Here is a 21,293-nt window from a genome sequence, read left to right as displayed (position 1 = left end):
CATGAAATCGATTCTGAAACCGTCAATAACATTGAATGGTCATGGGAAGCCAATTCTATCCATATCCTACTTTCCGGACGGCCAGCGAATGATCAGCAGAGCATTTGACAGGACCGCTCGACAATGGGATCTGAAGGCGGGCAAAGAGATTGAGGAAGTGCGGGGTGTTTTCAAGGAGCATGTTTTAGCGATGGCGGTATCAAGGGATGGTCGATGGGTTGTCACTAGCAGTGGTGGATATCGTGACCCTCGTCCGGAGCTGAAAGCCGGGGATTGTGAACTTCTTTCGAGGACACTCACGGAGGATTAGATGTGTTGATATCTCCATGGACAGCAAGCTGCTAGCGAGTGGATCAGACGATAAAACAATGCGGATATGGAACTTGGAGACTGGCAAACTCGTGGCTGGTCCATTCAAGAGCGTCGATTGGCCGGGCACAGTTCGATTCTCCACAGATTCAAAGAAGCTCGCAGTTATGCTAACCACAGGGATTGGCCTTGAGGTCTGGGATATCCAATCACAGAAATTGGATGTGAGGCTAGGAAAATTTGATTATGGAGCACAACTCACAAGTATTCTGGACAAACAACAACAAAAGCTTCTTAACCGTATTCAACTTCACTAAAGACGATAATGCTAGGACAATCTACGAGTTTGACGCGTCAACACTGGAGACTGTTGGAACTCCCTTTGAAGGGCACACTGACGATGTCAACAGTCTAGCACTTTCGTTTGACCATGCTCTCTTGGCCAGTGCTTCCTTCGACGATACCATCAAGCTCTGGGCTTTTGAGTCCCGCCAGCTCCTCGCTTCCTTCGACGCTGATGTCTATGCCCTTGTTCTCTCACCTGACGCACGACAACTAGCTTACGCGATGAATATTGAAGGTGATTACAAGATCTGCATCTGCAATACTCCACCCGATGTCCTTGCTCAGGCCCGTGTACGCATTCTCCCCAAACCTGTATTGTTCGTATGCTCACGTTCTCTTAAAGATTATTGGGCGCAAAAAGTCAGCCCCCAGGGATCCACTAACTGTGCGTATCTCATTCTTTTACTCATCATGTCACTCATCCATTGCAGTCTGATGCAACTCGTCGTCCTCCTGCCAAACGCCGCATGCAACCAATATCCGCCGTACCTGTTGCGCCGAGACCTCCACTTACAAGAGACCCGCAGCAAACCGCTTTATACGCCTCAGGAAACTCCTTCGCTTCTCTCCTCGCTCGCACGCAGTCGCTGTTCATGTGTCCAACCTCGTGACCCCTTGGATGTATGTCGTGACTGCTATATCGGTTCCCTGATAACTGAATCCATGATGGCACAAATAGGTCCCTGCTACATTGCCACTACCGTACCCGCTCTCAGATCAGGTCACATCTCGATTTGGTCATGTCGGTCTTCAATTTCTCTAAGTGTACTTGTAATGGATGACTGAGTACGTGTCCAGTTCGAAACAAGTACTCCGCTTTCCTCCTCGAACGGAGTCGCGCAGTTTGTATGGCAGAATCTTCCATTCGTCACGCCAAGACACAGTCTCGGCCTCCAGTCGTTGAGGTCGCACCGGGACGGAAAGTCATTGTAATGTAATTTCTTACTTCTCGGTATCTTTTTACTGATCTATGCCCCTACAGAGACTCGCTGCTGCTGCTAAATACCAGAATACAAGAAAGTAGACGATACCCGACGTCCGTCTACTCAACAAGCTACCGTCCCAGGAAAACGACAAAGCTGACATTGATTCGCTCCCAGACGTGCATTGGTGTAAAGCATTCCTGTGCTATTATTCGTGCTGGTCTCATGGCAGACTGAGGATGCCTCCTTGGTGGCACTTGGAGCGGGCTGACATACCCCGCCAGGACGACATGGGAAATGGCAGCTGTGGTAGTGCTCATGGTTGCATTTAACTTGTATGTACCCATCCATTGCTGTATCCTTCATAGCTTCACACTTGCAAATCAATTCTATACCATGCGCGATACGCTGTGCATCTTCCAATCCCACCACGACTTGAGCTTAGATGAGTCAGATTATCATTGCGCTCATGTTCGCTGAGCGGGATGTTGATCTGGTCCAGATCGAAATGACATCATCAGGTGATCCGTCAGCATTCGGATGTCTCACAATTACTTTCTCACACATATATAAGGCCGTCGTCTGAATCAACATTTCCTGCGTTCTACTTCCACTTGCTTCCCTCGTTTAGATCTCCAACGTCTGTGGCGTTCGATTGAAACACAGTACGATCTCACAAGTCTCGAGCATGCGACTTAGACTACACTGGATTCGAGCGAGGAGACCGTGGATACCCGATCCCGCCTAACCGATAATCTCTTATCGATCTCCGCTTTTTCAGACCCTCTTTTCAAAGACGACCTTGTGTTTTTTTTGGAATTCACCCTGACTCTTGCCGTATCTTCGAGTTCCGATTATAGTCTGCTCCCTCAAATATATTGGACACTCCCTTGGTCAACCCGATCGTTGGCTGTCAACGAGGTTACATTTGTCGACGGATATTAATGCGATAGCTTCGATTGTCCGCCCCACTGCTTGTGCTCGAGTCCACTGGATCAGCCACATCAATTCGCACGATTCAACGACTGATCGATTCGTTCGACCATGAGGAGCATCTCTATCCTGGCTGTTCTTTATCCTTCCGTCGGTTCGGCACAACTCCTATCTTCCATTCTGCGTCGATCCCCAAATCGATCTCTGTTTCCGGCGTCTTTGTCTTGACGATCTTGTTTGCTCTTCGTTTTTGTGCGGCTCCTTCAAGTTCTACTCGATTCCCCTTCTTGGACTACACGGTTGCCTGGATTCGAGCGAAGAGACCGTCTCAGGTGGGCCTTCACGATAACTGGCTTCAGAATCCTCTTTTCTTCGATAGCACCTCTTGGACTCGACGGGATGCCCAACCAATAACCTCTTCCAATTCATATCGATCTCTGCTATCACCCGCCTTTCGGGGACAACCTTGTGTTTCCTTTCTCGAATTCACACTGACAGGCTCCTGCAGTACCTTTGAGTTCCGATTGTCCTCTGCTCTCTCAAATCCCTTTGGATACTCCCTTGACCAACCCAATCGTTTACCGCCATCGAGCTTACATCTGTCGACGGACATCGCGCTAGTTTCGATCCTCCACCAAAATTCTCATGTTCGAGTCTACTGGATCAGCCTTATCAGTTCGCATGGTTCAACGACTGTGATCGATTGGTCCCATGGATCTACCTATCCTCTGAATTTCACATTTCGAGTCGATCAGACCGACCGTTGCGTTCTATTCCACCCATTTTCCTCCGATGGCAACTACGTCACTCAATCACGATTGTCACGTGTGGCAATGTACCATTTGCTCACTTTTTCATCTTTTCCCTTGCTCATCCGGACCTCGGACTTCAAAACTTTCTCTGTTTTAATCAATGTCATGGTTTGAATACGCGAACCTGGTACGATCGAGTTTGCAACTCGGATCCAATAGAAACTCGCTTTCACAAGGTCAGGCTTTGTTCGATTAGGAGAAGCATCATTCTCATTGGTTCGGCACAGCTCTTGAATTCTTCTGACAGATCTCATTGGCTTGTCTAAATTACTCTACTGCGTCAACTTCATGATTTGCTGATAGTTAGACAGCATTAAAGTTCGACGTTCGAACGCTGGGCTACTTTCATGCAATAACTGCCTGCACAACATTTCCTTTCAGGATCTATCTTGGCTATCGCCGTACTTTGCATCGGCTTTGAATTTGGTCCGTCGGGCACTCCCTGTTTGTAATAATCAGCTCTAACATTACAGGCTAGTCGAAAGAATCGTTCGAATTTCTACCACTTCCTCGAATGACCCTTTGACTTTTGATTTTTGCGCTAGATTACAGAGGTCCCTGATGCGAGGGGTCGAGGTCGCGTCAACTACATCAAGGTCGTCACAAACATACATGAACAAGCCTCGACTGAGGCGTGGAAGTATACAATGAGATGGCACGGCCGTAGCATGGTGATATGCGGTCAGGATTTTGTTTTGATACATTAGTTTGTATGAGATGGGTCTCTGGTGTGCAGGGCTGTGTCGCCACTGGGATTCGCTTAATATTTACAAGCATATATTACAGAATGGTCAGTGGTAAAGGTAAAACCGTTAATTTCTCATCGAGCATGCACGAGATTCTGAACATGAGAAGGCGTCATTGAGACATTCAGAAGCTCTTAGGCTGACAGCCTGGCTGATACTTGCATCGTCGATTGCAAGTCCCCGGAAATTCCGTCTCAACATGCTTGAGTCAGTTCGAGTGCCAATTCCGATTGAAGGTAGCCGTTCCTCCCTTATTGTCATAGTTTCTGGATTTCCGTGGCCTCCAGTGTTCGCAGCTGGAAGTCCGAGTCAATGCTGCAGCGCATACTGCTTAATGCTTGTGGTCAAAGTTCTACCGTTTCTCATACAAACAGATCTGTTCGCCCCAACGTCTCCGATATAACCCCCACCACCTTGGCTTCAAATTCAAACACATCCCCACCACGGTATGCCACAAGGTCCTGAGGCATCTCCCTCTGCACTCCGAGCGCCTTTTCGAGGTTTGTCGTGGCAAGTGCAAGAGCTGTTGTGCGATCGATCAAACCATTGGACGCGAGGAACTATAATTACATTTAAGAAAAACGACAGGAAAAGCAGTGTTCGACCAAACGCACCCAACCGGCTTCGAAACGTGTATTTCGGGCATTGTACTCGTCGATGACTCCAATGGCTACATTGACGCCGGCCTTCAAAAGCTTGCTGACCAGGCTCTCTTGCGTTATTGGTGGCCCAGCAAGTCTATGCGATAGCAAGGTTAGCATCGTTAAGCGCAAACGAGAAAAGATTGGATCAAGAAGAAAGAGCATGAAGGATACTCACATCCTTCGCTGCTCCCAATTCGACGGGAATGGCTTGCTCTGCGTGACGATCACGCTCACACCTGCCCTCTTAATCTCAGACGCAAGGAGATGAGCCTCAGTTGCTCCCGCAAAGGTCATACGAAGTTCCCTCCCAGAATGAGTCTCGTACTCATCCTTAAGCCGAAGCAGCGTCGCCATTATATCTGCGCTCTCAACGTCCACAACGAGCGTGGTTTTACCCTTGATTCTAGATATCAGTGTTGACTCAATGCATGAGACGCACAATAAGCCAACCTTTCTAACGCTCCTGAGCACCTCATCTCCACCCTCTCCAAACAACATGTTCCTAAGTGCTGCTATCTGCGTGCTCACACTTATCCTTGAAGACATGCTTATGCCCACATGTAATGCGACTTCATCAATTACACTCGCATTTTCCACGCTGGCATGCGCAGCTCCAGGTGAGAAAGCAGTAGATACGCCCTGCAGGAAGGCCCCAGAGGGCGCAGTGATGGCCGTTGTAACGCCGCCGCGATAGGCTAGTCTGCAATTCGAAATGTCGATTCAGACACTGGATGAAAGGAATAAAGGATACATACAGCAAATTCTGACCACCAAACATGAGACCGTCTTGTGCTCTCATGATCGTGTCACCCAATATAGCAGGAAGGTCACCATCGAGAGGGTTATGAACACTTCCATCATTTGTGCTCGGCTCAAGCCTTATCTCCACGAGCCCCAGTGGCGAACCGAAGCTGGTCAATCCAGGTGTGATCGTGCCGCCTTCAAGGTCCACGATATCGACAACCTCTTCTGCAAAATCCGAGCATTGACCAATACACACCACTTGACCATCCTCCACACCCACCGATCCTGCCTGCTCAGAAACACGCACCACCCCACTCGAGCCACCACCTCTCATATAAAGCCCTGAGACGTTCACGAATAACGCCCCTTTCACGCTCCGAGGCTCAAGAGGGGGAATACCCTCGTGCGCGACCGCTGCCACCTTCTCAGAGTCGAAATTGGGTGTGCATGGGGGAGTGGTGGGCCCCTTGGCGACATGGCCTCCAGGAAGGGAGAGCTGGGGGATACCATCAATATAGACCTGAGTGGGCGTTGAAGCAAGTGAAAGTGGGTGGGAGGACCAAATCACAACATCTAGTTTCGATTAAACGATCAGACTCGCTTCTTATATATTTAGTGACTGCGAGCATAACATACCTGCATCATACCCTGCAATTCAACCGAGACTTAATTTTTTCATTGAAATTATATGATAGTCTCACATACCTGGTTTCAGCATCCCAATCCGATGGCCCATCCCCATGGCAGTAGCAGGAGTATACGTAACAGAGAGGAGCGTGAGTGCAGGGTCAAGGCCATAATAGTGCGCTTGGGCGGCTTCGTGCAGGAGGTAGCGGGAGTTGACAACGGGGTGGTCAGACTGTAAGCAAGAGTTAGTTGACGCAGCATAATAAAGAGTATGTAGGGTGACATTTACCTTCATAACAACGTTGATTCCATGTTCCGCCAGCACCCGTGGTGCGAACTCCGATCCTCGATATGCCTCGCGTTTCTTCCTTTATGCAAGACAAGAGTATCAGGACAGTCACAGAAAGTCGATACATATATACATACCGAAAGTTGGATGCAAAAAGTGCGATGGCAGGTGTGCCCCCCTTGTAGATAAGAAGACCAGGAAGTCACAAACAATCAACGAGGAAAGAGAAGAGAAAAGACTTACCCACATTTTCTTCAACAACTCCGGAACGAGGTATGTTTCACCAGCATGGTGAAATGATGCTACGGGGAATTCGAACTCATTTGTAAGCTGTCCAAGGCCATCCGTTAATCAACCCAACACAGGTAAAAATTAGAAGAGCCAAAAAAAAATAACAACAAAATAAAACGCACGCGGACGATTCCGTCGAGATCAACTGCCTCGTAGCAGTGCACTGAAAGCTTTACACGTCCACGGAGCACATCGACAAGGGATTCCCATTGCAGATCTTCAGGAAATGCATTCCCTGCGAGGTCATCCCAAGAATCAGACTCTGCCTTGGCGCAGAAAGCATCTTGAGCGTCGCGCAGCTTTCGGGCACTATCGTAGGCGGCGCGGAAGTTCCACCCAGAGTCAAGGCGTGTCATGCCATAGACACGAGAGGGGTTTTCACCTTATGAGTGAATGAGCGATGATAATAACGAGGCCTCTTCTGGAACATACCACATGCATGTCTGTCAGGTATTGTTGAAAGTTAGGAATAATTAAAGATAAATAAAAGAAAATGGAGGTGTGAGATAACAGACTTCATGTGCCGCCAGCGTGGCGTGAGAGAGTGGTCAAAGTGAGAGCCATTGAGGGTGTAGGGAGGCTCGAGGAGCATGGAAGAAGGCGAACGTTCAGCTGTAGGACGAAGCTTGATTATGAATGCCTGGCCACCTAGTATACAAGGTTTATGATCAGCAAATAGGCAAAGTGTGTATCAAGATAGCTTTAACCGATATTATTTGCGCTCCCAGGGAGAATTTGTGCGGTTGTAACACCTCCAGCTATGGCGAGTTCGTATGATGCGTCATGGGTGTTCAATCCATCAATACTGCGCAACCAGGGCAAGATGGGGGCCTTGCGAGAGTTCGTGTCGCGTGCACCTGCAGGAAATGGGACGCTATGGCTATTGTAGAGTAGCAAATAAACGAACCATTTAGCTCAGGCACACTACCGACACCGATATGGGAGTGTAAATCCACAATGCCGGGGGTCACCCACGCTCCGTGAGCATCAACAACCTCCAATTTCCTGTTCTTTGACTCGACCTGCCGAATCATGGAAAGAGTAACGTCCCCGATAGCTTTGATGAGACCGCGGTGTAAAAGGAGGTCACCAGAGATAACCTCGTGCCCATCATTAGCAGCTGTCCAGATAGTCGCATTACGCACAAGAACGGGAGTCGTGTTCTCTGAATCTGCGTAGCGGTCACTCTGGGTGCGAGTATGGAAATTGGGTGGAGGCCCGGGTTTGGCACGTATGTAGGCGCATTTAGAGAGGATTTGGGACCGACGGGCGAGCTCCTGTGGGCTGGATTGAGATGACACCGAAGAGATGAAGGTCGAGGAATGCAGAAGAATGATGTAGATGAGTGCGATGGTAAATAGGGCTGGGTGAATCCAGCGCCGAAAAGGAGGACGGGTCGCCAACGGTGAGCTACCCATTGTGTTAGGTGGTGCCAAGGCAAACTGAACTTGAGTCTTGAGCTCCTTGTTCAAATGGTAGTCAGTCAGCAGACTCAGCACTAGATCAAGTACTTAGGTTCGTGGGGAACATGTCGGCAGTACTTCGGTTATAAACCTATTAGTAGCTTCGAACGAACCGAACTTCCGTAGGGCGGCCGCAAATGCTGTCTTTGCACTAAGCCTGTGTAAGACCATCTCAACTTGAGTCAAAAGCTTGGCTATGCGCCGTGAATAGGTGAGGTGTTCGCTAGGATAAACCTCCCGTGTAGGAAATGGAGGAGGGCGTTTGATGTTGGGTAGGCTTATGAGCGAAATACCCAAGACTATCGTGAAGAAAAACGTTCAGATTGATCTGAATAAGGACTGAATATTTGCGATCTAATATATAGAAACACCTAATGGAAATGAAGCACTAGTACCGGCGTGACGTATGGCAGCTATCGATTGTATACCAAACAACAACAAACACATTGACGACTTGCTCAACCAACTCACCGTGCAGTAGCTCGAATTCATAGTAGATCCAAATATTGTGCTATGTCACTGGGGTGTTTTCGGGCCATAATGACTCTAGCTCAATTCATTGATGGACCTGAAACACACCAATGCACATTTGTCGACTGTTCTCGTTGATATGCTGCTGCTACTCTGTCACATGTGAGTTATCTCGTTTAGTCAATCAGGTTTGAGCTTTTGCGATCTTCTGCTTAATGTGCGTGCCATCAGGGTGTTCTTACTTGGCATTCCTTGAGCGCGCACTACATGTGACCGTGGTCCTGCAGCACATAAACTCTATTAGCACGCTGCGTGCTGATGTGTCGCTTCAGCAAGCTGAATAGCTTTCTTACGATCCTGTGTGGCCTGCCGATGCTGATCAGCTGTTCATAAGGGTGTAGTGTGTATCGCATCGCATTCTAACTTCACTCTGATAAAATTCATCTAGGTAGTTGCCCATGTGTCAAGCTGCCGTTCTGCTGTCGTTGAATCGAAGGGCGTGCGTTATGCAGATGCAGGAAACCCAATTAAATTTGCCAGCGACAACGATGTACATGTCATATCCATTCCGATGTCAAACAATTCATGTCCGGCGGTTAATGCAGCTTCGCCGTTTTGTATCCACTACTTGCTTTTTCAATTCGAGTAGTTGCACACACTTGACGTTCTGGTGCTGGTGATCTCCTTCATTCCGATCCTCGTGGTTCCAGTAGGATGGAAGTCCGAGATATGGGACCCAACCATTTTGATGGTTCCTAGTATCCAGGCCCCACTGACAGTTTCCTGCAGAGCCTGATTGAGCTGACTTCTTGAACAGGCGCACAGTGTTCGAAGATGGGCAGTCGCTCCATGTCAACATCCGTGTGGATCAAATCTATGCTTCCGCCGGTCTGCTTCAAAAGGGTCGTCTATACGGCTTCGAGTATTAATTCCTCCTGCGCGTCCATGGTGTAATCTCTGGGGTAGTCTGGATACACCTCCAAAATGCTGCGTTTGTTGTATGCCAGCATGATGCTGAGTGCGTGAGCAAATCCTGCGCAGCCTAACCACTTTAAAGACTTTTGCCGTACCTTTCAGTTCCGACTATCCTCTGCTCTCTGAAATATCGCTTTGGACACTCCGTTGGCCAACCCGATCGTTGGCCATCAACGAGTTTACATTTGGCGACGGACATTAATGCGCTAGCTTCGATTGTCCACCGAAATGCTTATGCTGAATCAGCCCCATCAGCTCGCATGGTTCGACGACTGATTGATTCGTTCGACCAAGAGGAGCATCTACATTCTGGCTGTTCTTTATCCCTCGTTGGCTCGGTACAGGTCCTGTCTAAGGTTGAACCACTTTGTAATTGAACTGCAAGCTTAAGGGAGGTTCACTGCCCTTTTCTGGAGTTGGTTGTCATACACCTCTGACTCCCTCAGACCAATGCATCTCGGTTCCTTTGTAAAGTGGCCCTCCCACAGTGTGTTCGAGAGCCACGTGCGTCAAGAAAATCGATAGCAAGGGAAATTCTTCAACCACATCGTATTTGCTCCATTATGTGGTGTCGGCGAAGGAACTTCGATTCTCTTAGAGTGAAGAGGCTCGGACCTAGGAACGAAGGAGGAACTATGTAGTTATTAGAGACTGTATTGTAGACTCGTAAATAAAACAACTCACCTCAGTCTTCGATTGAAGGACTGAGGGGAGACGCTTCCAAGGGAAGAGGAATGAAAAGACGTCGTTGAGACGGAGAACGAAAAAGCAACGTGTAGGGTGAGTGATATTGTATGTAAAATGAAACGCGTACGGAGAACGTGTTGTGATAGATTCTTCCACTGCCAATGGACGAACTGGTCGTATTGTATCTTAGTGCGGGCCGTGAACCGTTTTTTGGGGTCACCAGACTTCTTTAGAGATTTCTTCAAGAGTTTGCGGTGAAAGAGTTTTGAGCATGGGTCTTTGCGTCAGCAGCTACTAATTCTCCTATCTAATAAACAATTATCGGAGCGATAAACACGGTAGAGAAACATTCACCACAAACACAATATCTAGCGCCTCGCGTATTCTGATGCATTCGAATTTTACCAGTCGTTAGCGCACATACAGACAAGGCAGAGATATGTGGAGCACGGTGCTTGATAAATGTATAATGATCGCATAGAACTTCAAAGCACTTCATTCATTCCAAAAAAATGTGTTTATGACAAGCTATAGGTTTCTAGAGTAATGCAAACAGGAAGAGCTAAAGTATAACGCGGACGAATAGCGAGGACAACATGAGGCAACAGTAAAGCGAGATGGGCATGGTATCCAGAATGATACAAGGGGATTATACGATGGAATAGCGTTCGACGATGAATAGCGAATAGCATGTGCGTGTGGAGACAGATACAATATCATCAAAAAAGGATTCGCCCCTTATATCAAGTGAGGTTCATTCACGAGGCTTGTACGGATATTCGTCGGCAAGAAAGTGAAGTAACAAGGCGTTCACCTCGGATGCGTGGGTTACAGTGAGATCGTGGCCACCATCGTTGATGGTGACGAGGTCAGCTTGCGGTACGAGATTGTGTATCTTAGAAGCGTATTTATAAGGGACAGTTTTGTCCGATGTGCCCTTCATTGAAAAAGTCAGCATCACAGTGGCGGATTGATGAGCGATCTCTTACATGGATAAGCAACACTTGGTTGCCAGAGTGTGCGAGTGATTGGAATGCAAAGTGCAGGCCGCGAATAGGACCGTCGCGAAGCGAAGATGCCACAGCAGCATTATAGTGAGGTAGATGGGCGGTTTGAAGACGGACAATCTTAAATCAAAGTATTTAGTGGGTGCGAATTATGTGGTCAAAAAAAAACAGACTTCTTGTATCGGATTGATTTCATAAAGTTCCGAGGATTTAGAGGTATTCGCAAGGAGACGCATGTAATGCTACGTCAAAGTCAGGTGGGAGAAAAGGGAGCAGTCCCTCGAGCTTACTTGGAAAGGTGGGAGGGCGGACACAGTTTGCACGAGGGGAGTCGACATGAATTTTGCGGTACGAGAGATATCGCTCGACTATGCGAGATAAGTTAGATTAAGAATGTGCTGTGTTGCTTGCCAATTACCTCTATGATACCTGCTGAAGCAATAAGAGCGACTTTTCCATTTACCAGATGAGGGAAGTGGGCCGAGAATGCAGTCGCAATGCCACCTCCCTGTTTGCAATAGGAGAGAGATTCAGCGGTAGACAAACACAAGGAAGACAAATGTACCATCGACAATCCGATGATAAATGCATTATCCCATTTAACATGTTGCATAAGAAGCGCGAGTTGGGTGGTGTGAAGGATGGTATCGTAAGTTACTTGGGGGGCATCTGAATAACCACGACCATATAGATCTACAATATCAATGGATTTGGAACGTAATACAAATATACATTAAAAGATAATAACACACCATAGAGAAGTACACGGTATCCTCGTGAGGCGAGTACAGGTGCCACGTCTTTCCAGACGATCGCCGGGATGGAAAGTCCGTGTATCAAAACAACCTAACAGTCTCGATAAGCACATAATACTTGCGCACACAAAAAAACGCACACGTCGTCCGTCCTCTGGTCCTATGAGCCAATATCGCACCTGATATTGGGTCAGCATGTGAACAAGAGTGCGCATAAGCAGAGTACGTACCCGTCCTAGAGGTAGGTTGGCGTATGCACCGCCACTATACAAGTCCTCTGGATATACATTCCATGACGGTGATGAGCTCGGAAGGTGCGCTAGGGATGTATGGATGATGGGTAAAGTAGGTGGTCGCGGGAAACTGGCCAAGAGATAGATGGTGAGAAACAGTGGAGGAATGACCAGAGCTAGACGATGAAATGGGGTTGAGCCCATCGTCGCTGATGGTGATAAAGATATGCACAAGAAGGAGGTATCACTGGCAGTAATTAATATTAAGAACTTGAAATCGCGTAAAAATCATGAAACGCACGAAAGACGTACGTTACATACGTCCTCCAAAACAGGAGCCAATCCAACGAGCACAATGTCACATGACTACAGCTTATGTAGCTCCGACAGATCACGTGACGTGCACCGCGCGTTGGGTTGGCGTTGTTTGGCTTTTTGATTTCTTGCGGCCGACGACTCCTGCTCATCGTCACCCACGACGATTCACGACCCGTGATATCAAGGCCTCTCACCGCCGGTCGTGATGAGCGAATATCCACCCTTTGCTCTTGATGATCTGGTTCATATCATGTCCCTCTCCCCGGCGCCACCACTCGCAACACTGGATGACTCTCAACTACCCCTCCGCCCCAAGACCGCATCTCCTAGGCCCCAAATTGACAATGGCGAACAAGAGGTACGCATAAATATCACAGACATGCATGATCTCAGTGTAGGGGAGAAAGAGCTACCCGATTTGGTGCGTTATATTTTGTTTAATATCATCACAAGATGTCTGACTTAGCTTACATATCTATCCTAATAGGTGGTGAAGGAAACTAGTGGGGTGCATCCTGACACAGAGCAAGTCATTAGGCAGGCTGAAATCATATCCTGCCTAATTGTCCAGCGCGATATGCTCTTGCGACAGGCAGAGGAGCAGAGACTGCGGTGGAACTCAGAGAAGGATAGTTGGGCACGGATGGCCGAAGCTCTCATTGCACAGCAGTCAAAGCACAGGAGTCCGTCTGACAAGGATGAAGTGAGTCATTTTGCTTTCTCTTTAGCGATGGTGGTTTAGCAAGCTGCATGGTCGTCTTGATAAATTACCTATCACCCAGCCGTGATACTGATGGCAGTAAGCTGGTCTCATAGACATGTAAACAAGCCATTATAGCCTTTTGTCGTCCTCCTTGCCTTCTTCGGATTAACAGAACTGACTTTGATTCAGGAGCTTGAGCGACAACAAGCTATAACTGAGGCAGACAATCGGAGTCTCCGCCAACGAGTGAGCTCGTCCTTCCATCACACACCTCTATCTATCGCTGATTTTTCACCAGCTTCATGAAACTCAATTGCGTCTCTCCATCCTCGAAGGTGAACTATCCCGCCTCCGCCCTTTGCTTCTCATGCAACCTCTCGCATTAAACGGACATGTCAGCCTGAATCAAGTACCAAAAACTCGTCTACACCGGCGGAGAAGGAAGGATCCGCAAACTACTGAGGACGAGGACCCTGGTCTTGATCCTTCTGACGATGACCATCCAGGAGACACTGAGGACACGCCTACAACCACACCAAAGCAGAAATCTCGTATAACAACAAATCTCCATCCGCATCCTTCCAAGCGCCAGCACTCTCAAAGACGTCCTTCGCGTGTTCTAACTGCAGATGCTAGAACAGAACACTTACTGCTAGCAGCAAAGAAAATCGGAAAACAGCGTGCTGGCATAATGGCTGGCCTCACACAGACCCTGGACAAGCAGCGAGAGGAATCAACTTCAACCGTTGTTGCTACCCCCAAGACACCAAAGCGCACAACGGCTGTTCCTCCTGGGCCAGGGTACGTCTATCTTAATAGTCCAATGCGCCCAGGTGCTGTGCCAGTGCTTGTTCCTGCATATTCACGTCACATGCTACAAACTCCAAGCTCTTCTAAGACAACGGCTTCAGCGTCTTCCTCCACTCATCAGCTGAAGAAGCAGCAAGGTGCGCGTACACATCACCCACCAACGCCTTTGGACTCTCTTTTGAGTGCAGCAAGGTCAATGATGGACAACGAGGAAGATGATGAAGAAACTACCATTGGCATGAGGCGTTCGCGATCAAGTGACATGCCTGACAGTCCTATACCAAAACGCAGGAAGATAGCTGCTCGGGACAAGGTCAGTGCGCTCAGAGACCAAACAAGAGATCAAAGTGGAGGACAGCCAAATAATAGTTCAGCTGGCTCCAGTTCAACTGCAGTCGGCAGGATTAGATCAGGGCTGGACGTTTTAGCTGACCAAGCTGCTGCATTCTCTTCGCAAGACCAACATAGTCATTTGGAACCTCACTTACTGCCTAAGGGTAAAGGGAAGGAGAAGGCTCTCATTCCTGATACTTCCCCCGATAATCAACTGAGAGAGAAAAGCAGGTCAAAGAAGAAGCAATCTTTACCTAATGTTGTGCCTCAGCCCCCCCAGTCCCGTCGACCCTCACCTTTGCCTCGAGCAAATGCAGTTGACTGGGGTTCTGGACCGCCAAATCTACGTCCAGTTCAATGGACCGAGGGACCTATACAAGTTTCGCCTGGCGACCACGGTTCTTCCCGTGAGATCGCAGCCGCCTCTCAGCCTATAACATCATCCCTCACACCCCCTCCACGACCTGATTCGGCTGATCAAGTGATACATGATACTCCCAGCAGCGCGGCTACTTCACCACATATCCCTCTCGTCGAGCCCACTCCCGATCACAGCGTGGATGCGCCCCCCAGTCAGTCAGTACTCATTGATCCATTCCTTGTACCCCTTTCTCCCCAGAATGACAGTTCCACAGCTACAAAAGCTGTGGCCTCGTCATCTGTACTACACCAACGGGCAGTCACTACCCCAATTAGTAGTAGTTCGGGAGATGCCCCGTCGGATTTGCAAGCACATCTGCGACACGAGACAGCTCCTGGAAACACCGACGCAGGGAGTGCTGATTCGATCGCTGATGACGCCGGACCGAGTTTTGGTGCTGCAACTGGAATTGAATCCGTGGCGATCACGAAGAGCAAGGAGGTCACCAGGGTTGTGGGCCAAGATGTCCCAAAGAGGCAGCGAAGCCCCTACGTCAAGTGGAGCAAGGAGGAAGATGATTTACTTGCTCAGGTCAGTGTTCTGTGATTATAGCGACCAGATTCTTGACACGTTTTGATAGGCTGTTGCCAAATACGGACAGAAATGGGACTTGGTTCAGAAAGCATTACCATCGAGGGGATATCACCAAGTTCGGCAGCGATGGCTTCGCAAGCTAGGTACGCTGCAAAATATTTATCATTTACTTACAAAGCTTACCCAGCTCTAGGGGTCTTCGACAGCAAACCAGACTTGTCCGCCTTTCAAACTGGTAGCTTCCCGTCTGGCTCGCGTTTAGGAGAGACGCCAGGATCACCCGTTACAGCTGAACCTCCTCCAAATCCGAAGTTGGGACTTGCTCCGTTGAGCAGTGAACTTGCTTTTTCGTCGTTTTTATCTAGCAGAGCGGAGAGTCGACCGTCGTAGCAAAATTCTAGCCGCCTTGGTAATTGCTGAGAGTATTGTACTTTACTGTTTATCACTAGTAGCACCATTCGCCGGTCATGGTGTAATTGTTGTGCGGATATTATGTAGTAGCTGCTTGATTTTTTTTAGGATTGTTATGGAGAATGCAACACTCTAAATTTCAAGGTCTGATGGTGACTGCAATTCTTATTCAAAGAACCTGATTGAGTCTTTGAAGACATACAAGGCAAGAATAATATGCCTTGACGGGAGTCATGCTCGGCTGGTCTTCAAATCTTCCTCGGTGGCTACCATGCTGCGAGCAGGTCCTGAGTAATCACATCGATTAATGGTATATACAAGTGCTAGCGAAGCAGGTACGATGAACAGGAAATTCCTCCAATCCAACATCAGTGCATCAACAATTACAAAAGTTCTCGAGCTTGATAAGGAAGACAGTCTATATCCAAGTCCAGTATACATGCACACGAATGCACATGATGATGAAAACTTTTCTTCAGTATCCACCATTTACACGATGTTCACCGTCGCGTTGCGATATTCAACCATTGGGGCATAAACCAACTATAAAATCAGCTTCAGATTATGAATGAGGATAAAAACACAATATATTTCGTACCCCAATGAGGTAAAAGTGTGTGAGCGTAAAGATAGCAGGACCCTCAGGAAAGTAAGATGGTATGGTGACGGTAAAGTTCTGGTAGTTGCCATTAGGGGAATCGTGGGGTTCAGGCGTCCAAGGGCCTGCATAGAGAACATATTCTAACCCGTCTGCAGGGTCGGGGCAAAAGCCGTTCACGCAGCTACGGATTCCTAAGGCAATGCCAACCTGAATGACAGGTGCCATAGATCCCTAGTAGTATAGCATTTGTCAGAGTGATGCGTGAAACTGAGAAACGAACTGTCTACTAACCGGTAGAATAACCTGAGCGGTCACCACCTGACCGGGGCAGAAGTTATCTCCATTCTGAGGGAATCCTAGCTCGATCGTCTGAGCCAAGGCAGCAGAGATCCCTGCAGCAAAGATGGCTATGTAGTTGAAGAGCATGTAAACAGAAGATTAAGAGTTTTCAAAGGCGGTTTGTAGGTTGGTGGATCAGTTGAGCGACTTTATACCCCTCGAAGTGGCATTGCAATGTTTACGGCGACATTGAGTTCAGAAGATACATACACTACGTCACGCATTGAATCATCGGACAGCTTCGCCGCAGAACCAAGCTTGATCCGAACCTCGAGCTAGGGTCCGAGACTTAGCTAGTCGGATGTATCGGACGTGATGTTGAGTAGAAGCAGTGAATGTAAATTACCTGGACTAACCTAGGTACTCGTGCAGAGTCTAATGCTAATTCCAAAGCTGAAGAAATCAAAATCTCTGTCGGAAGAGACAAAGCACTCGGAATTGCCTCCAAACGCTTCGATGTGAGAGTCAAAGCTCGCTGCCGGGTGTGTCCAGGAGAGCATGGGCCTGGCCGATGGGCAATGCCACTTGCCAATTAAGACTCTGGGCCCGGGCGGATCCAATTCCCGTCACAGAAGAATCGTATGACCCGCAATATGACGAAGTTGGCTAGGCTCACTCCACTCATGCAGGAAGAGATGCAGGGGACAATGAAGTTGCCAAACAACGGACGCAAAGCGCACCAATCTTGGATTCGCATGTGCTTGACCAAGGATCTGATGGGGATCAAAGACCGCTGTGGTGGTTGACCGTTGAGAGAGGTCATCTAAATTTAGGCACCGAGAGCCTTATTTCCAAATTCGGCATGACGTATGTAGATCATGCGAACTGCAGCTACATAGTATCGATCATAGCATCATAGCATGTATGTACATAGTATCCATCATAGCACAATATAGACGTAAGGATGAAGCAGCGATATCTACAAAGGAAACAAACAATCTAACATATCATGCAGTGACTGGCCCGAACTCGACGAATTGTAAGTGGCATATACAGAATCGTCCAGCGTCGCTCTTCCGAAGCTTAACAGACAGTTTCTTCAAGGCTCTTCACCCAAAGATGGTTCCGGTTCAGCGGCTTCTTCAAGGTTGAAGAACTCATTGAACTGCTCGTCCCAAGTCGAATCCGTGATCCCGTCATCGGACTCTTCCAACAGCCCCCACAGCTTCAACAGCTCCAACAGCTCGCTCTCAGTCAAAGTGCCATGTTCTTCAGGACCGTTTGCAGTTGAGCCTTCGCAAGGCCCTTGAGAACTCTCGTCGGTCTCTTCCTGGTTCAAGGAGCAAAAGGCCTTAATATTGGAAAATTGCCGATTACTTTCACCGGAAAGGATCCATATATCAGCTTTAAAGTCACATCTGAAAGCACTAGTACTCACGCTTCATATTCGGGGGCATTCTGGTGCTTCCTCGAATTAATATGATCTTGTCTGCCATCGTGTGGTACTAGAGGTGCGTCTTTGCACTGCGGCAGGCGGCATCTGTAACAGATGTTGCCATTGAATTGGATCAGGTCCTGATGAAACAACTGTCAGCATGATGACGAAAACTGAACACTAAAAATTTAACTCACGAAATGGTAGTTATCAAAAGTTATGATTTGCTTCTTTCGTGGAGGAGCATCAGAATCAGAATCGTCCAAGTCCACCGCCTTGCGCTTGCCGCGCATGACAGGGCTTTCCTCGGGGACAGCTACTGGTATTTGTTGTTGCGGTTGCTCCAATGGTTGGTTGTAGGGGGGCTGTACCAAGGGGGGTGCGACAGGATAGTAAGGCGGCGCAGCCGCTGGAGGTGCACCCATACCCTGGAAAGCAGGGTAATAGCCACCCCAGTTTTGGGGAGGAGGGACCGGGTATGGCGCTGCTGGGGCTTGGTGGATGGCTTGTAGATGTTGTTGATATAAATGTGCGTAGAGGAGCTCCGGGGCATGAGGATTAAGATGCAAGGGCATAGATGGAGGCTGGGGCACTGCTGGAGGGTAATAATAAAGCCCATTTTGAGGCGGGCCTTGGATCGGCATTTGGCCTGTTTGAGCTGGCTGGTGGTACATATTCAGCTGTCTAGAATGGTCGAGATCAAGTATGGATGGCGCTAGACTCTGGCCTGTGACAGGACGAGATGAGCGACAGAAGGTGGAGTAAGTATACAAGAGCGACTCACAGTACACAAGTTAGATGGTAGACGTGGAAAGCAAAATGCGATGGATGGTGAAGAGAAGGAAAGAAATACAAGTTGCAGAATTTAAACTGTCGAAGAAACCACAACTAGTGGATCGACCGTTGTGCTTAGTTTTGCTTTGTTGCGTTGTGGTCACCAGATTTTTACACAAGCCAAGCAACACACAAAGGAACCCGTCCACTAATCCTGATTCCATCCACAAACAGTAGCATAACCCGGATATTCCCTGACGTAGCTGTGGATATGTTCAATTATGTTTATTCACAAACATTAAACACGACGCGCTTATTGATTCCAGGTAATCTCCTTTTGAATAGGTATGATCATGAATATGTTCACCAGCCGTAATCGATCGACTTAATATTGCCATCCGAAATTGCACACTCGAGATCTGTCGACAAAATCCATAAGCATTAAAAATCGGACAGGAATCGCATATTTGTTGATACTAACGATATAGACATATGGCCAACTACCAATAGAAGGCCGCGTCTCTGGGTTACATTCCACAAGGACGTCGGATGCAAACTCCGGACATTAGCCACCCATGCACCCACTCTCTCCTCTCATCGGATCATGGGTCATTGTGCTCTTAACACGTTACAGCCTCATGTGTGGTCTTCACATCCACAAGGATCTGCGTCGAGCGCAACATGCCGAATTACGTCGAGGGACTGTGCGAGCGAAAGTAATAGACGTACCTTCAAGTCAAGCGCGACGAGTACCTCTGTTTCACGAATCGCCTCCCGGATGCAATGTCCTGTAAGGACACCTCGTACCTGCGGGATGTTGGTGAGTACTGGATTTTTAACTTATATCTGGTTTGACTTGAAATAAATTGACGTCAGAATACATCGTCTGCCCGTCGTGGACTTGGACATTCTTACAACGAATCGAAATGTTTGTAGTTGTTCCAAGTCCAACAGGGTAAACGATGTGTAAATCATCTGCGCAAGCCAACGTGCTTTTCTGCGTGTAGTGAGTGCCCGAAGTATCATGTATCTGACTCAGTATACACAGAGAATGATTGTGACCTTCAGAACACATCTCCTTCAGAAGGTAATTTCGGTGCGTACTATGACATTGAAAGCGTCCAAACCATAGACCGACTTCATCCTACCCCAAAGCAGTACTGAGTGACAAGAATGAAAATTAAAAGGCTTACCCGTGCTCCCGCATCCGTGCCCGTCCGCTCTTATAAAAACTCAACGCACTGATCAACTTTGCGATACTACAAGTTTCGCTTCCAACTTTTCGACAGTCCTTGCAACCCGATGGAAACGAGAACCCGTTCAAGTCTCGCAAGGACGGAGGTTGGGGATGGAGCATAAGGGATCGAAGTTGAAGAGAAACTCAAGGGGAGTTCTGTGTACATCTGCTTTTGATAAACTAACCTGTTTGTATATGTCAGCGTGGGCGCCGATCGGACGACTATTCTGTGTAGTCGAATGTCAGGTCTGTGGTAGGGATATTGTCTAAACGGAGAAACTCACCTCACGGTGACTGATACAGTGCCTAATCAGGTGCGTTAGGCAAAGTCCTTGTTCATGAAGGAAAGATGTAAAGTTTTTTCAGTACGCTGACTTAGAAGAGCTGCCTGTGTCGTTGCATTTGCTGGACTACCACATGTGGATAGAACAGTTGATGAACCGACAGAAATCACACCTTGGGATCACTGACATCTGTTCGAACAGTTCATGTAAAATTCATGGTGATTCAGAGGCGGCAATGTTTGCAAAGTGACTCGATTCATCATGCAGGTGGGTTGCGGTTCAAATGAACTTCTGTCACTTTGTCTCTTCTTCAAACTCCGACAGGTAACTCGACCCTCGAACTCACCGTGTCATCAGGAACTGACAAGCTAGGCTTCCCCGTACACGGCTGTACTCCATATTCACATTGCGATGAGAGCACCCGTTCATCGCGCGGCCTATAGCATGAGGCAAGACACGTAGCGAGTTACTTTATTTCGTACGTTTGACACCGTTTTATAGACTCCAGTACAAACGAATGTCAAACTTTTGCGCGCGCTTCCACTCAGATTTGACTTGGACCATACACGAAAATAAACTCATGTGCTGCGATGTGTTGATGGCTTAGAACGTATTTTCTTCAAGTCAAAGCTCCAGCCTCATTGACGCAAACACGCTTCTACACGACTTTGTAGGACTGATAACTTCCGCAGTCTGGATAACAGCTAACCACGCAGTAGATTTCCATTCAAATTCCATGTCGCTTTCCTTATTCCAGACATTCCCGCACACCTTGCTTGCGAACGCTCGTAAGACCGAACCTTTATGTAGGCTAGAATTGTGTACGTGGAATGTGACAAGGGAAAGGTAGGGTCTCGTACTCAAAGGCAGGCCCACAAAAGGGAAAGTCTTAGGTCCTA

At 48.0% G+C, this 21,293-nt stretch overlaps 8 protein-coding genes across 8 annotated transcripts; 3 read left to right on the top strand and 5 right to left on the bottom strand.

Annotated features, from left to right (window-relative positions):
* The first annotated feature begins 662 nt into the window (after nucleotides 1-662).
* EDB93DRAFT_605794 (uncharacterized protein) lies at nucleotides 663-1,918 on the top strand. Its single transcript, XM_041456849.1, has 5 exons — nucleotides 663-945; nucleotides 998-1,275; nucleotides 1,334-1,396; nucleotides 1,453-1,583; nucleotides 1,637-1,918. Exons 2-5 carry the CDS (start codon nucleotides 1,066-1,068, stop codon nucleotides 1,812-1,814), a joined length of 582 nt encoding a protein of 193 aa, XP_041305895.1. The 5' UTR covers nucleotides 663-945; nucleotides 998-1,065; the 3' UTR covers nucleotides 1,815-1,918.
* A 2,225-nt stretch (nucleotides 1,919-4,143) lies between these two features.
* Nucleotides 4,144-8,569, bottom strand: EDB93DRAFT_1338417 (uncharacterized protein). The gene is made up of 15 exons (XM_041455390.1): nucleotides 7,571-8,569; nucleotides 7,371-7,520; nucleotides 7,179-7,311; nucleotides 7,096-7,106; nucleotides 6,786-7,045; nucleotides 6,616-6,702; nucleotides 6,510-6,550; nucleotides 6,373-6,451; nucleotides 6,162-6,315; nucleotides 6,093-6,104; nucleotides 5,468-6,029; nucleotides 5,152-5,412; nucleotides 4,888-5,115; nucleotides 4,683-4,806; nucleotides 4,144-4,628 (listed from the first exon to the last, which is right to left on the bottom strand). The coding sequence occupies exons 1-15, from the start codon at nucleotides 8,079-8,081 to the stop codon at nucleotides 4,431-4,433; spliced, it is 2,811 nt and encodes a 936-aa protein (XP_041305894.1). The 5' UTR covers nucleotides 8,082-8,569; the 3' UTR covers nucleotides 4,144-4,430.
* A 686-nt stretch (nucleotides 8,570-9,255) lies between these two features.
* EDB93DRAFT_1060568 (uncharacterized protein) lies at nucleotides 9,256-9,414 on the bottom strand (the record flags this gene model as incomplete). The annotated part of the gene is made up of 1 exon (XM_041444817.1): nucleotides 9,256-9,414. A coding segment is annotated over one exon (159 nt), but the record flags the coding sequence as incomplete, so codon positions are not given.
* A 15-nt stretch (nucleotides 9,415-9,429) lies between these two features.
* Nucleotides 9,430-10,030, top strand: EDB93DRAFT_605623 (uncharacterized protein). The gene is made up of 2 exons (XM_041456848.1): nucleotides 9,430-9,615; nucleotides 9,675-10,030. Exons 1-2 carry the CDS (start codon nucleotides 9,582-9,584, stop codon nucleotides 9,947-9,949), a joined length of 309 nt encoding a protein of 102 aa, XP_041305892.1. The 5' UTR covers nucleotides 9,430-9,581; the 3' UTR covers nucleotides 9,950-10,030.
* A 667-nt stretch (nucleotides 10,031-10,697) lies between these two features.
* On the bottom strand, nucleotides 10,698-12,590 carry EDB93DRAFT_1157854 (Alpha/Beta hydrolase protein). Its single transcript, XM_041449940.1, has 9 exons — nucleotides 12,252-12,590; nucleotides 12,162-12,200; nucleotides 12,019-12,112; nucleotides 11,832-11,959; nucleotides 11,685-11,774; nucleotides 11,557-11,634; nucleotides 11,440-11,508; nucleotides 11,249-11,386; nucleotides 10,698-11,196 (listed from the first exon to the last, which is right to left on the bottom strand). Exons 1-9 carry the CDS (start codon nucleotides 12,456-12,458, stop codon nucleotides 11,014-11,016), a joined length of 1,026 nt encoding a protein of 341 aa, XP_041305891.1. The 5' UTR covers nucleotides 12,459-12,590; the 3' UTR covers nucleotides 10,698-11,013.
* Nucleotides 12,591-12,703: 113 nt separating this feature from the next.
* EDB93DRAFT_1157849 (uncharacterized protein) lies at nucleotides 12,704-15,957 on the top strand. Its single transcript, XM_041449939.1, has 6 exons — nucleotides 12,704-12,993; nucleotides 13,060-13,275; nucleotides 13,465-13,521; nucleotides 13,574-15,370; nucleotides 15,420-15,516; nucleotides 15,567-15,957. The coding sequence occupies exons 1-6, from the start codon at nucleotides 12,778-12,780 to the stop codon at nucleotides 15,761-15,763; spliced, it is 2,580 nt and encodes an 859-aa protein (XP_041305890.1). The 5' UTR covers nucleotides 12,704-12,777; the 3' UTR covers nucleotides 15,764-15,957.
* A 316-nt stretch (nucleotides 15,958-16,273) lies between these two features.
* Nucleotides 16,274-16,811, bottom strand: EDB93DRAFT_1252270 (uncharacterized protein; the record flags this gene model as incomplete). Its single annotated transcript, XM_041453264.1, has 3 exons — nucleotides 16,274-16,327; nucleotides 16,383-16,616; nucleotides 16,677-16,811. 3 exons carry the CDS (start codon nucleotides 16,809-16,811, stop codon nucleotides 16,274-16,276), a joined length of 423 nt encoding a protein of 140 aa, XP_041305889.1.
* Nucleotides 16,812-17,566: 755 nt separating this feature from the next.
* Nucleotides 17,567-18,773, bottom strand: EDB93DRAFT_1338413 (uncharacterized protein; the record flags this gene model as incomplete). The annotated part of the gene is made up of 3 exons (XM_041455389.1): nucleotides 17,567-18,040; nucleotides 18,103-18,239; nucleotides 18,297-18,773. The coding sequence occupies 3 exons, from the start codon at nucleotides 18,771-18,773 to the stop codon at nucleotides 17,764-17,766; spliced, it is 891 nt and encodes a 296-aa protein (XP_041305888.1). The 3' UTR covers nucleotides 17,567-17,763.
* Between the last annotated feature and the right edge of the window lie 2,520 nt (nucleotides 18,774-21,293).

This window comes from Suillus bovinus, assembly GCF_016758785.1.
Source record: "Suillus bovinus strain UH-Sbo-P2 chromosome Unknown EDB93scaffold_44, whole genome shotgun sequence".
Classification (NCBI taxonomy): domain Eukaryota; kingdom Fungi; phylum Basidiomycota; class Agaricomycetes; order Boletales; family Suillaceae; genus Suillus; species Suillus bovinus.
Note: the sequence above shows the minus strand (reverse complement) of the source record. Positions and strands in the feature narration are given on the sequence as shown.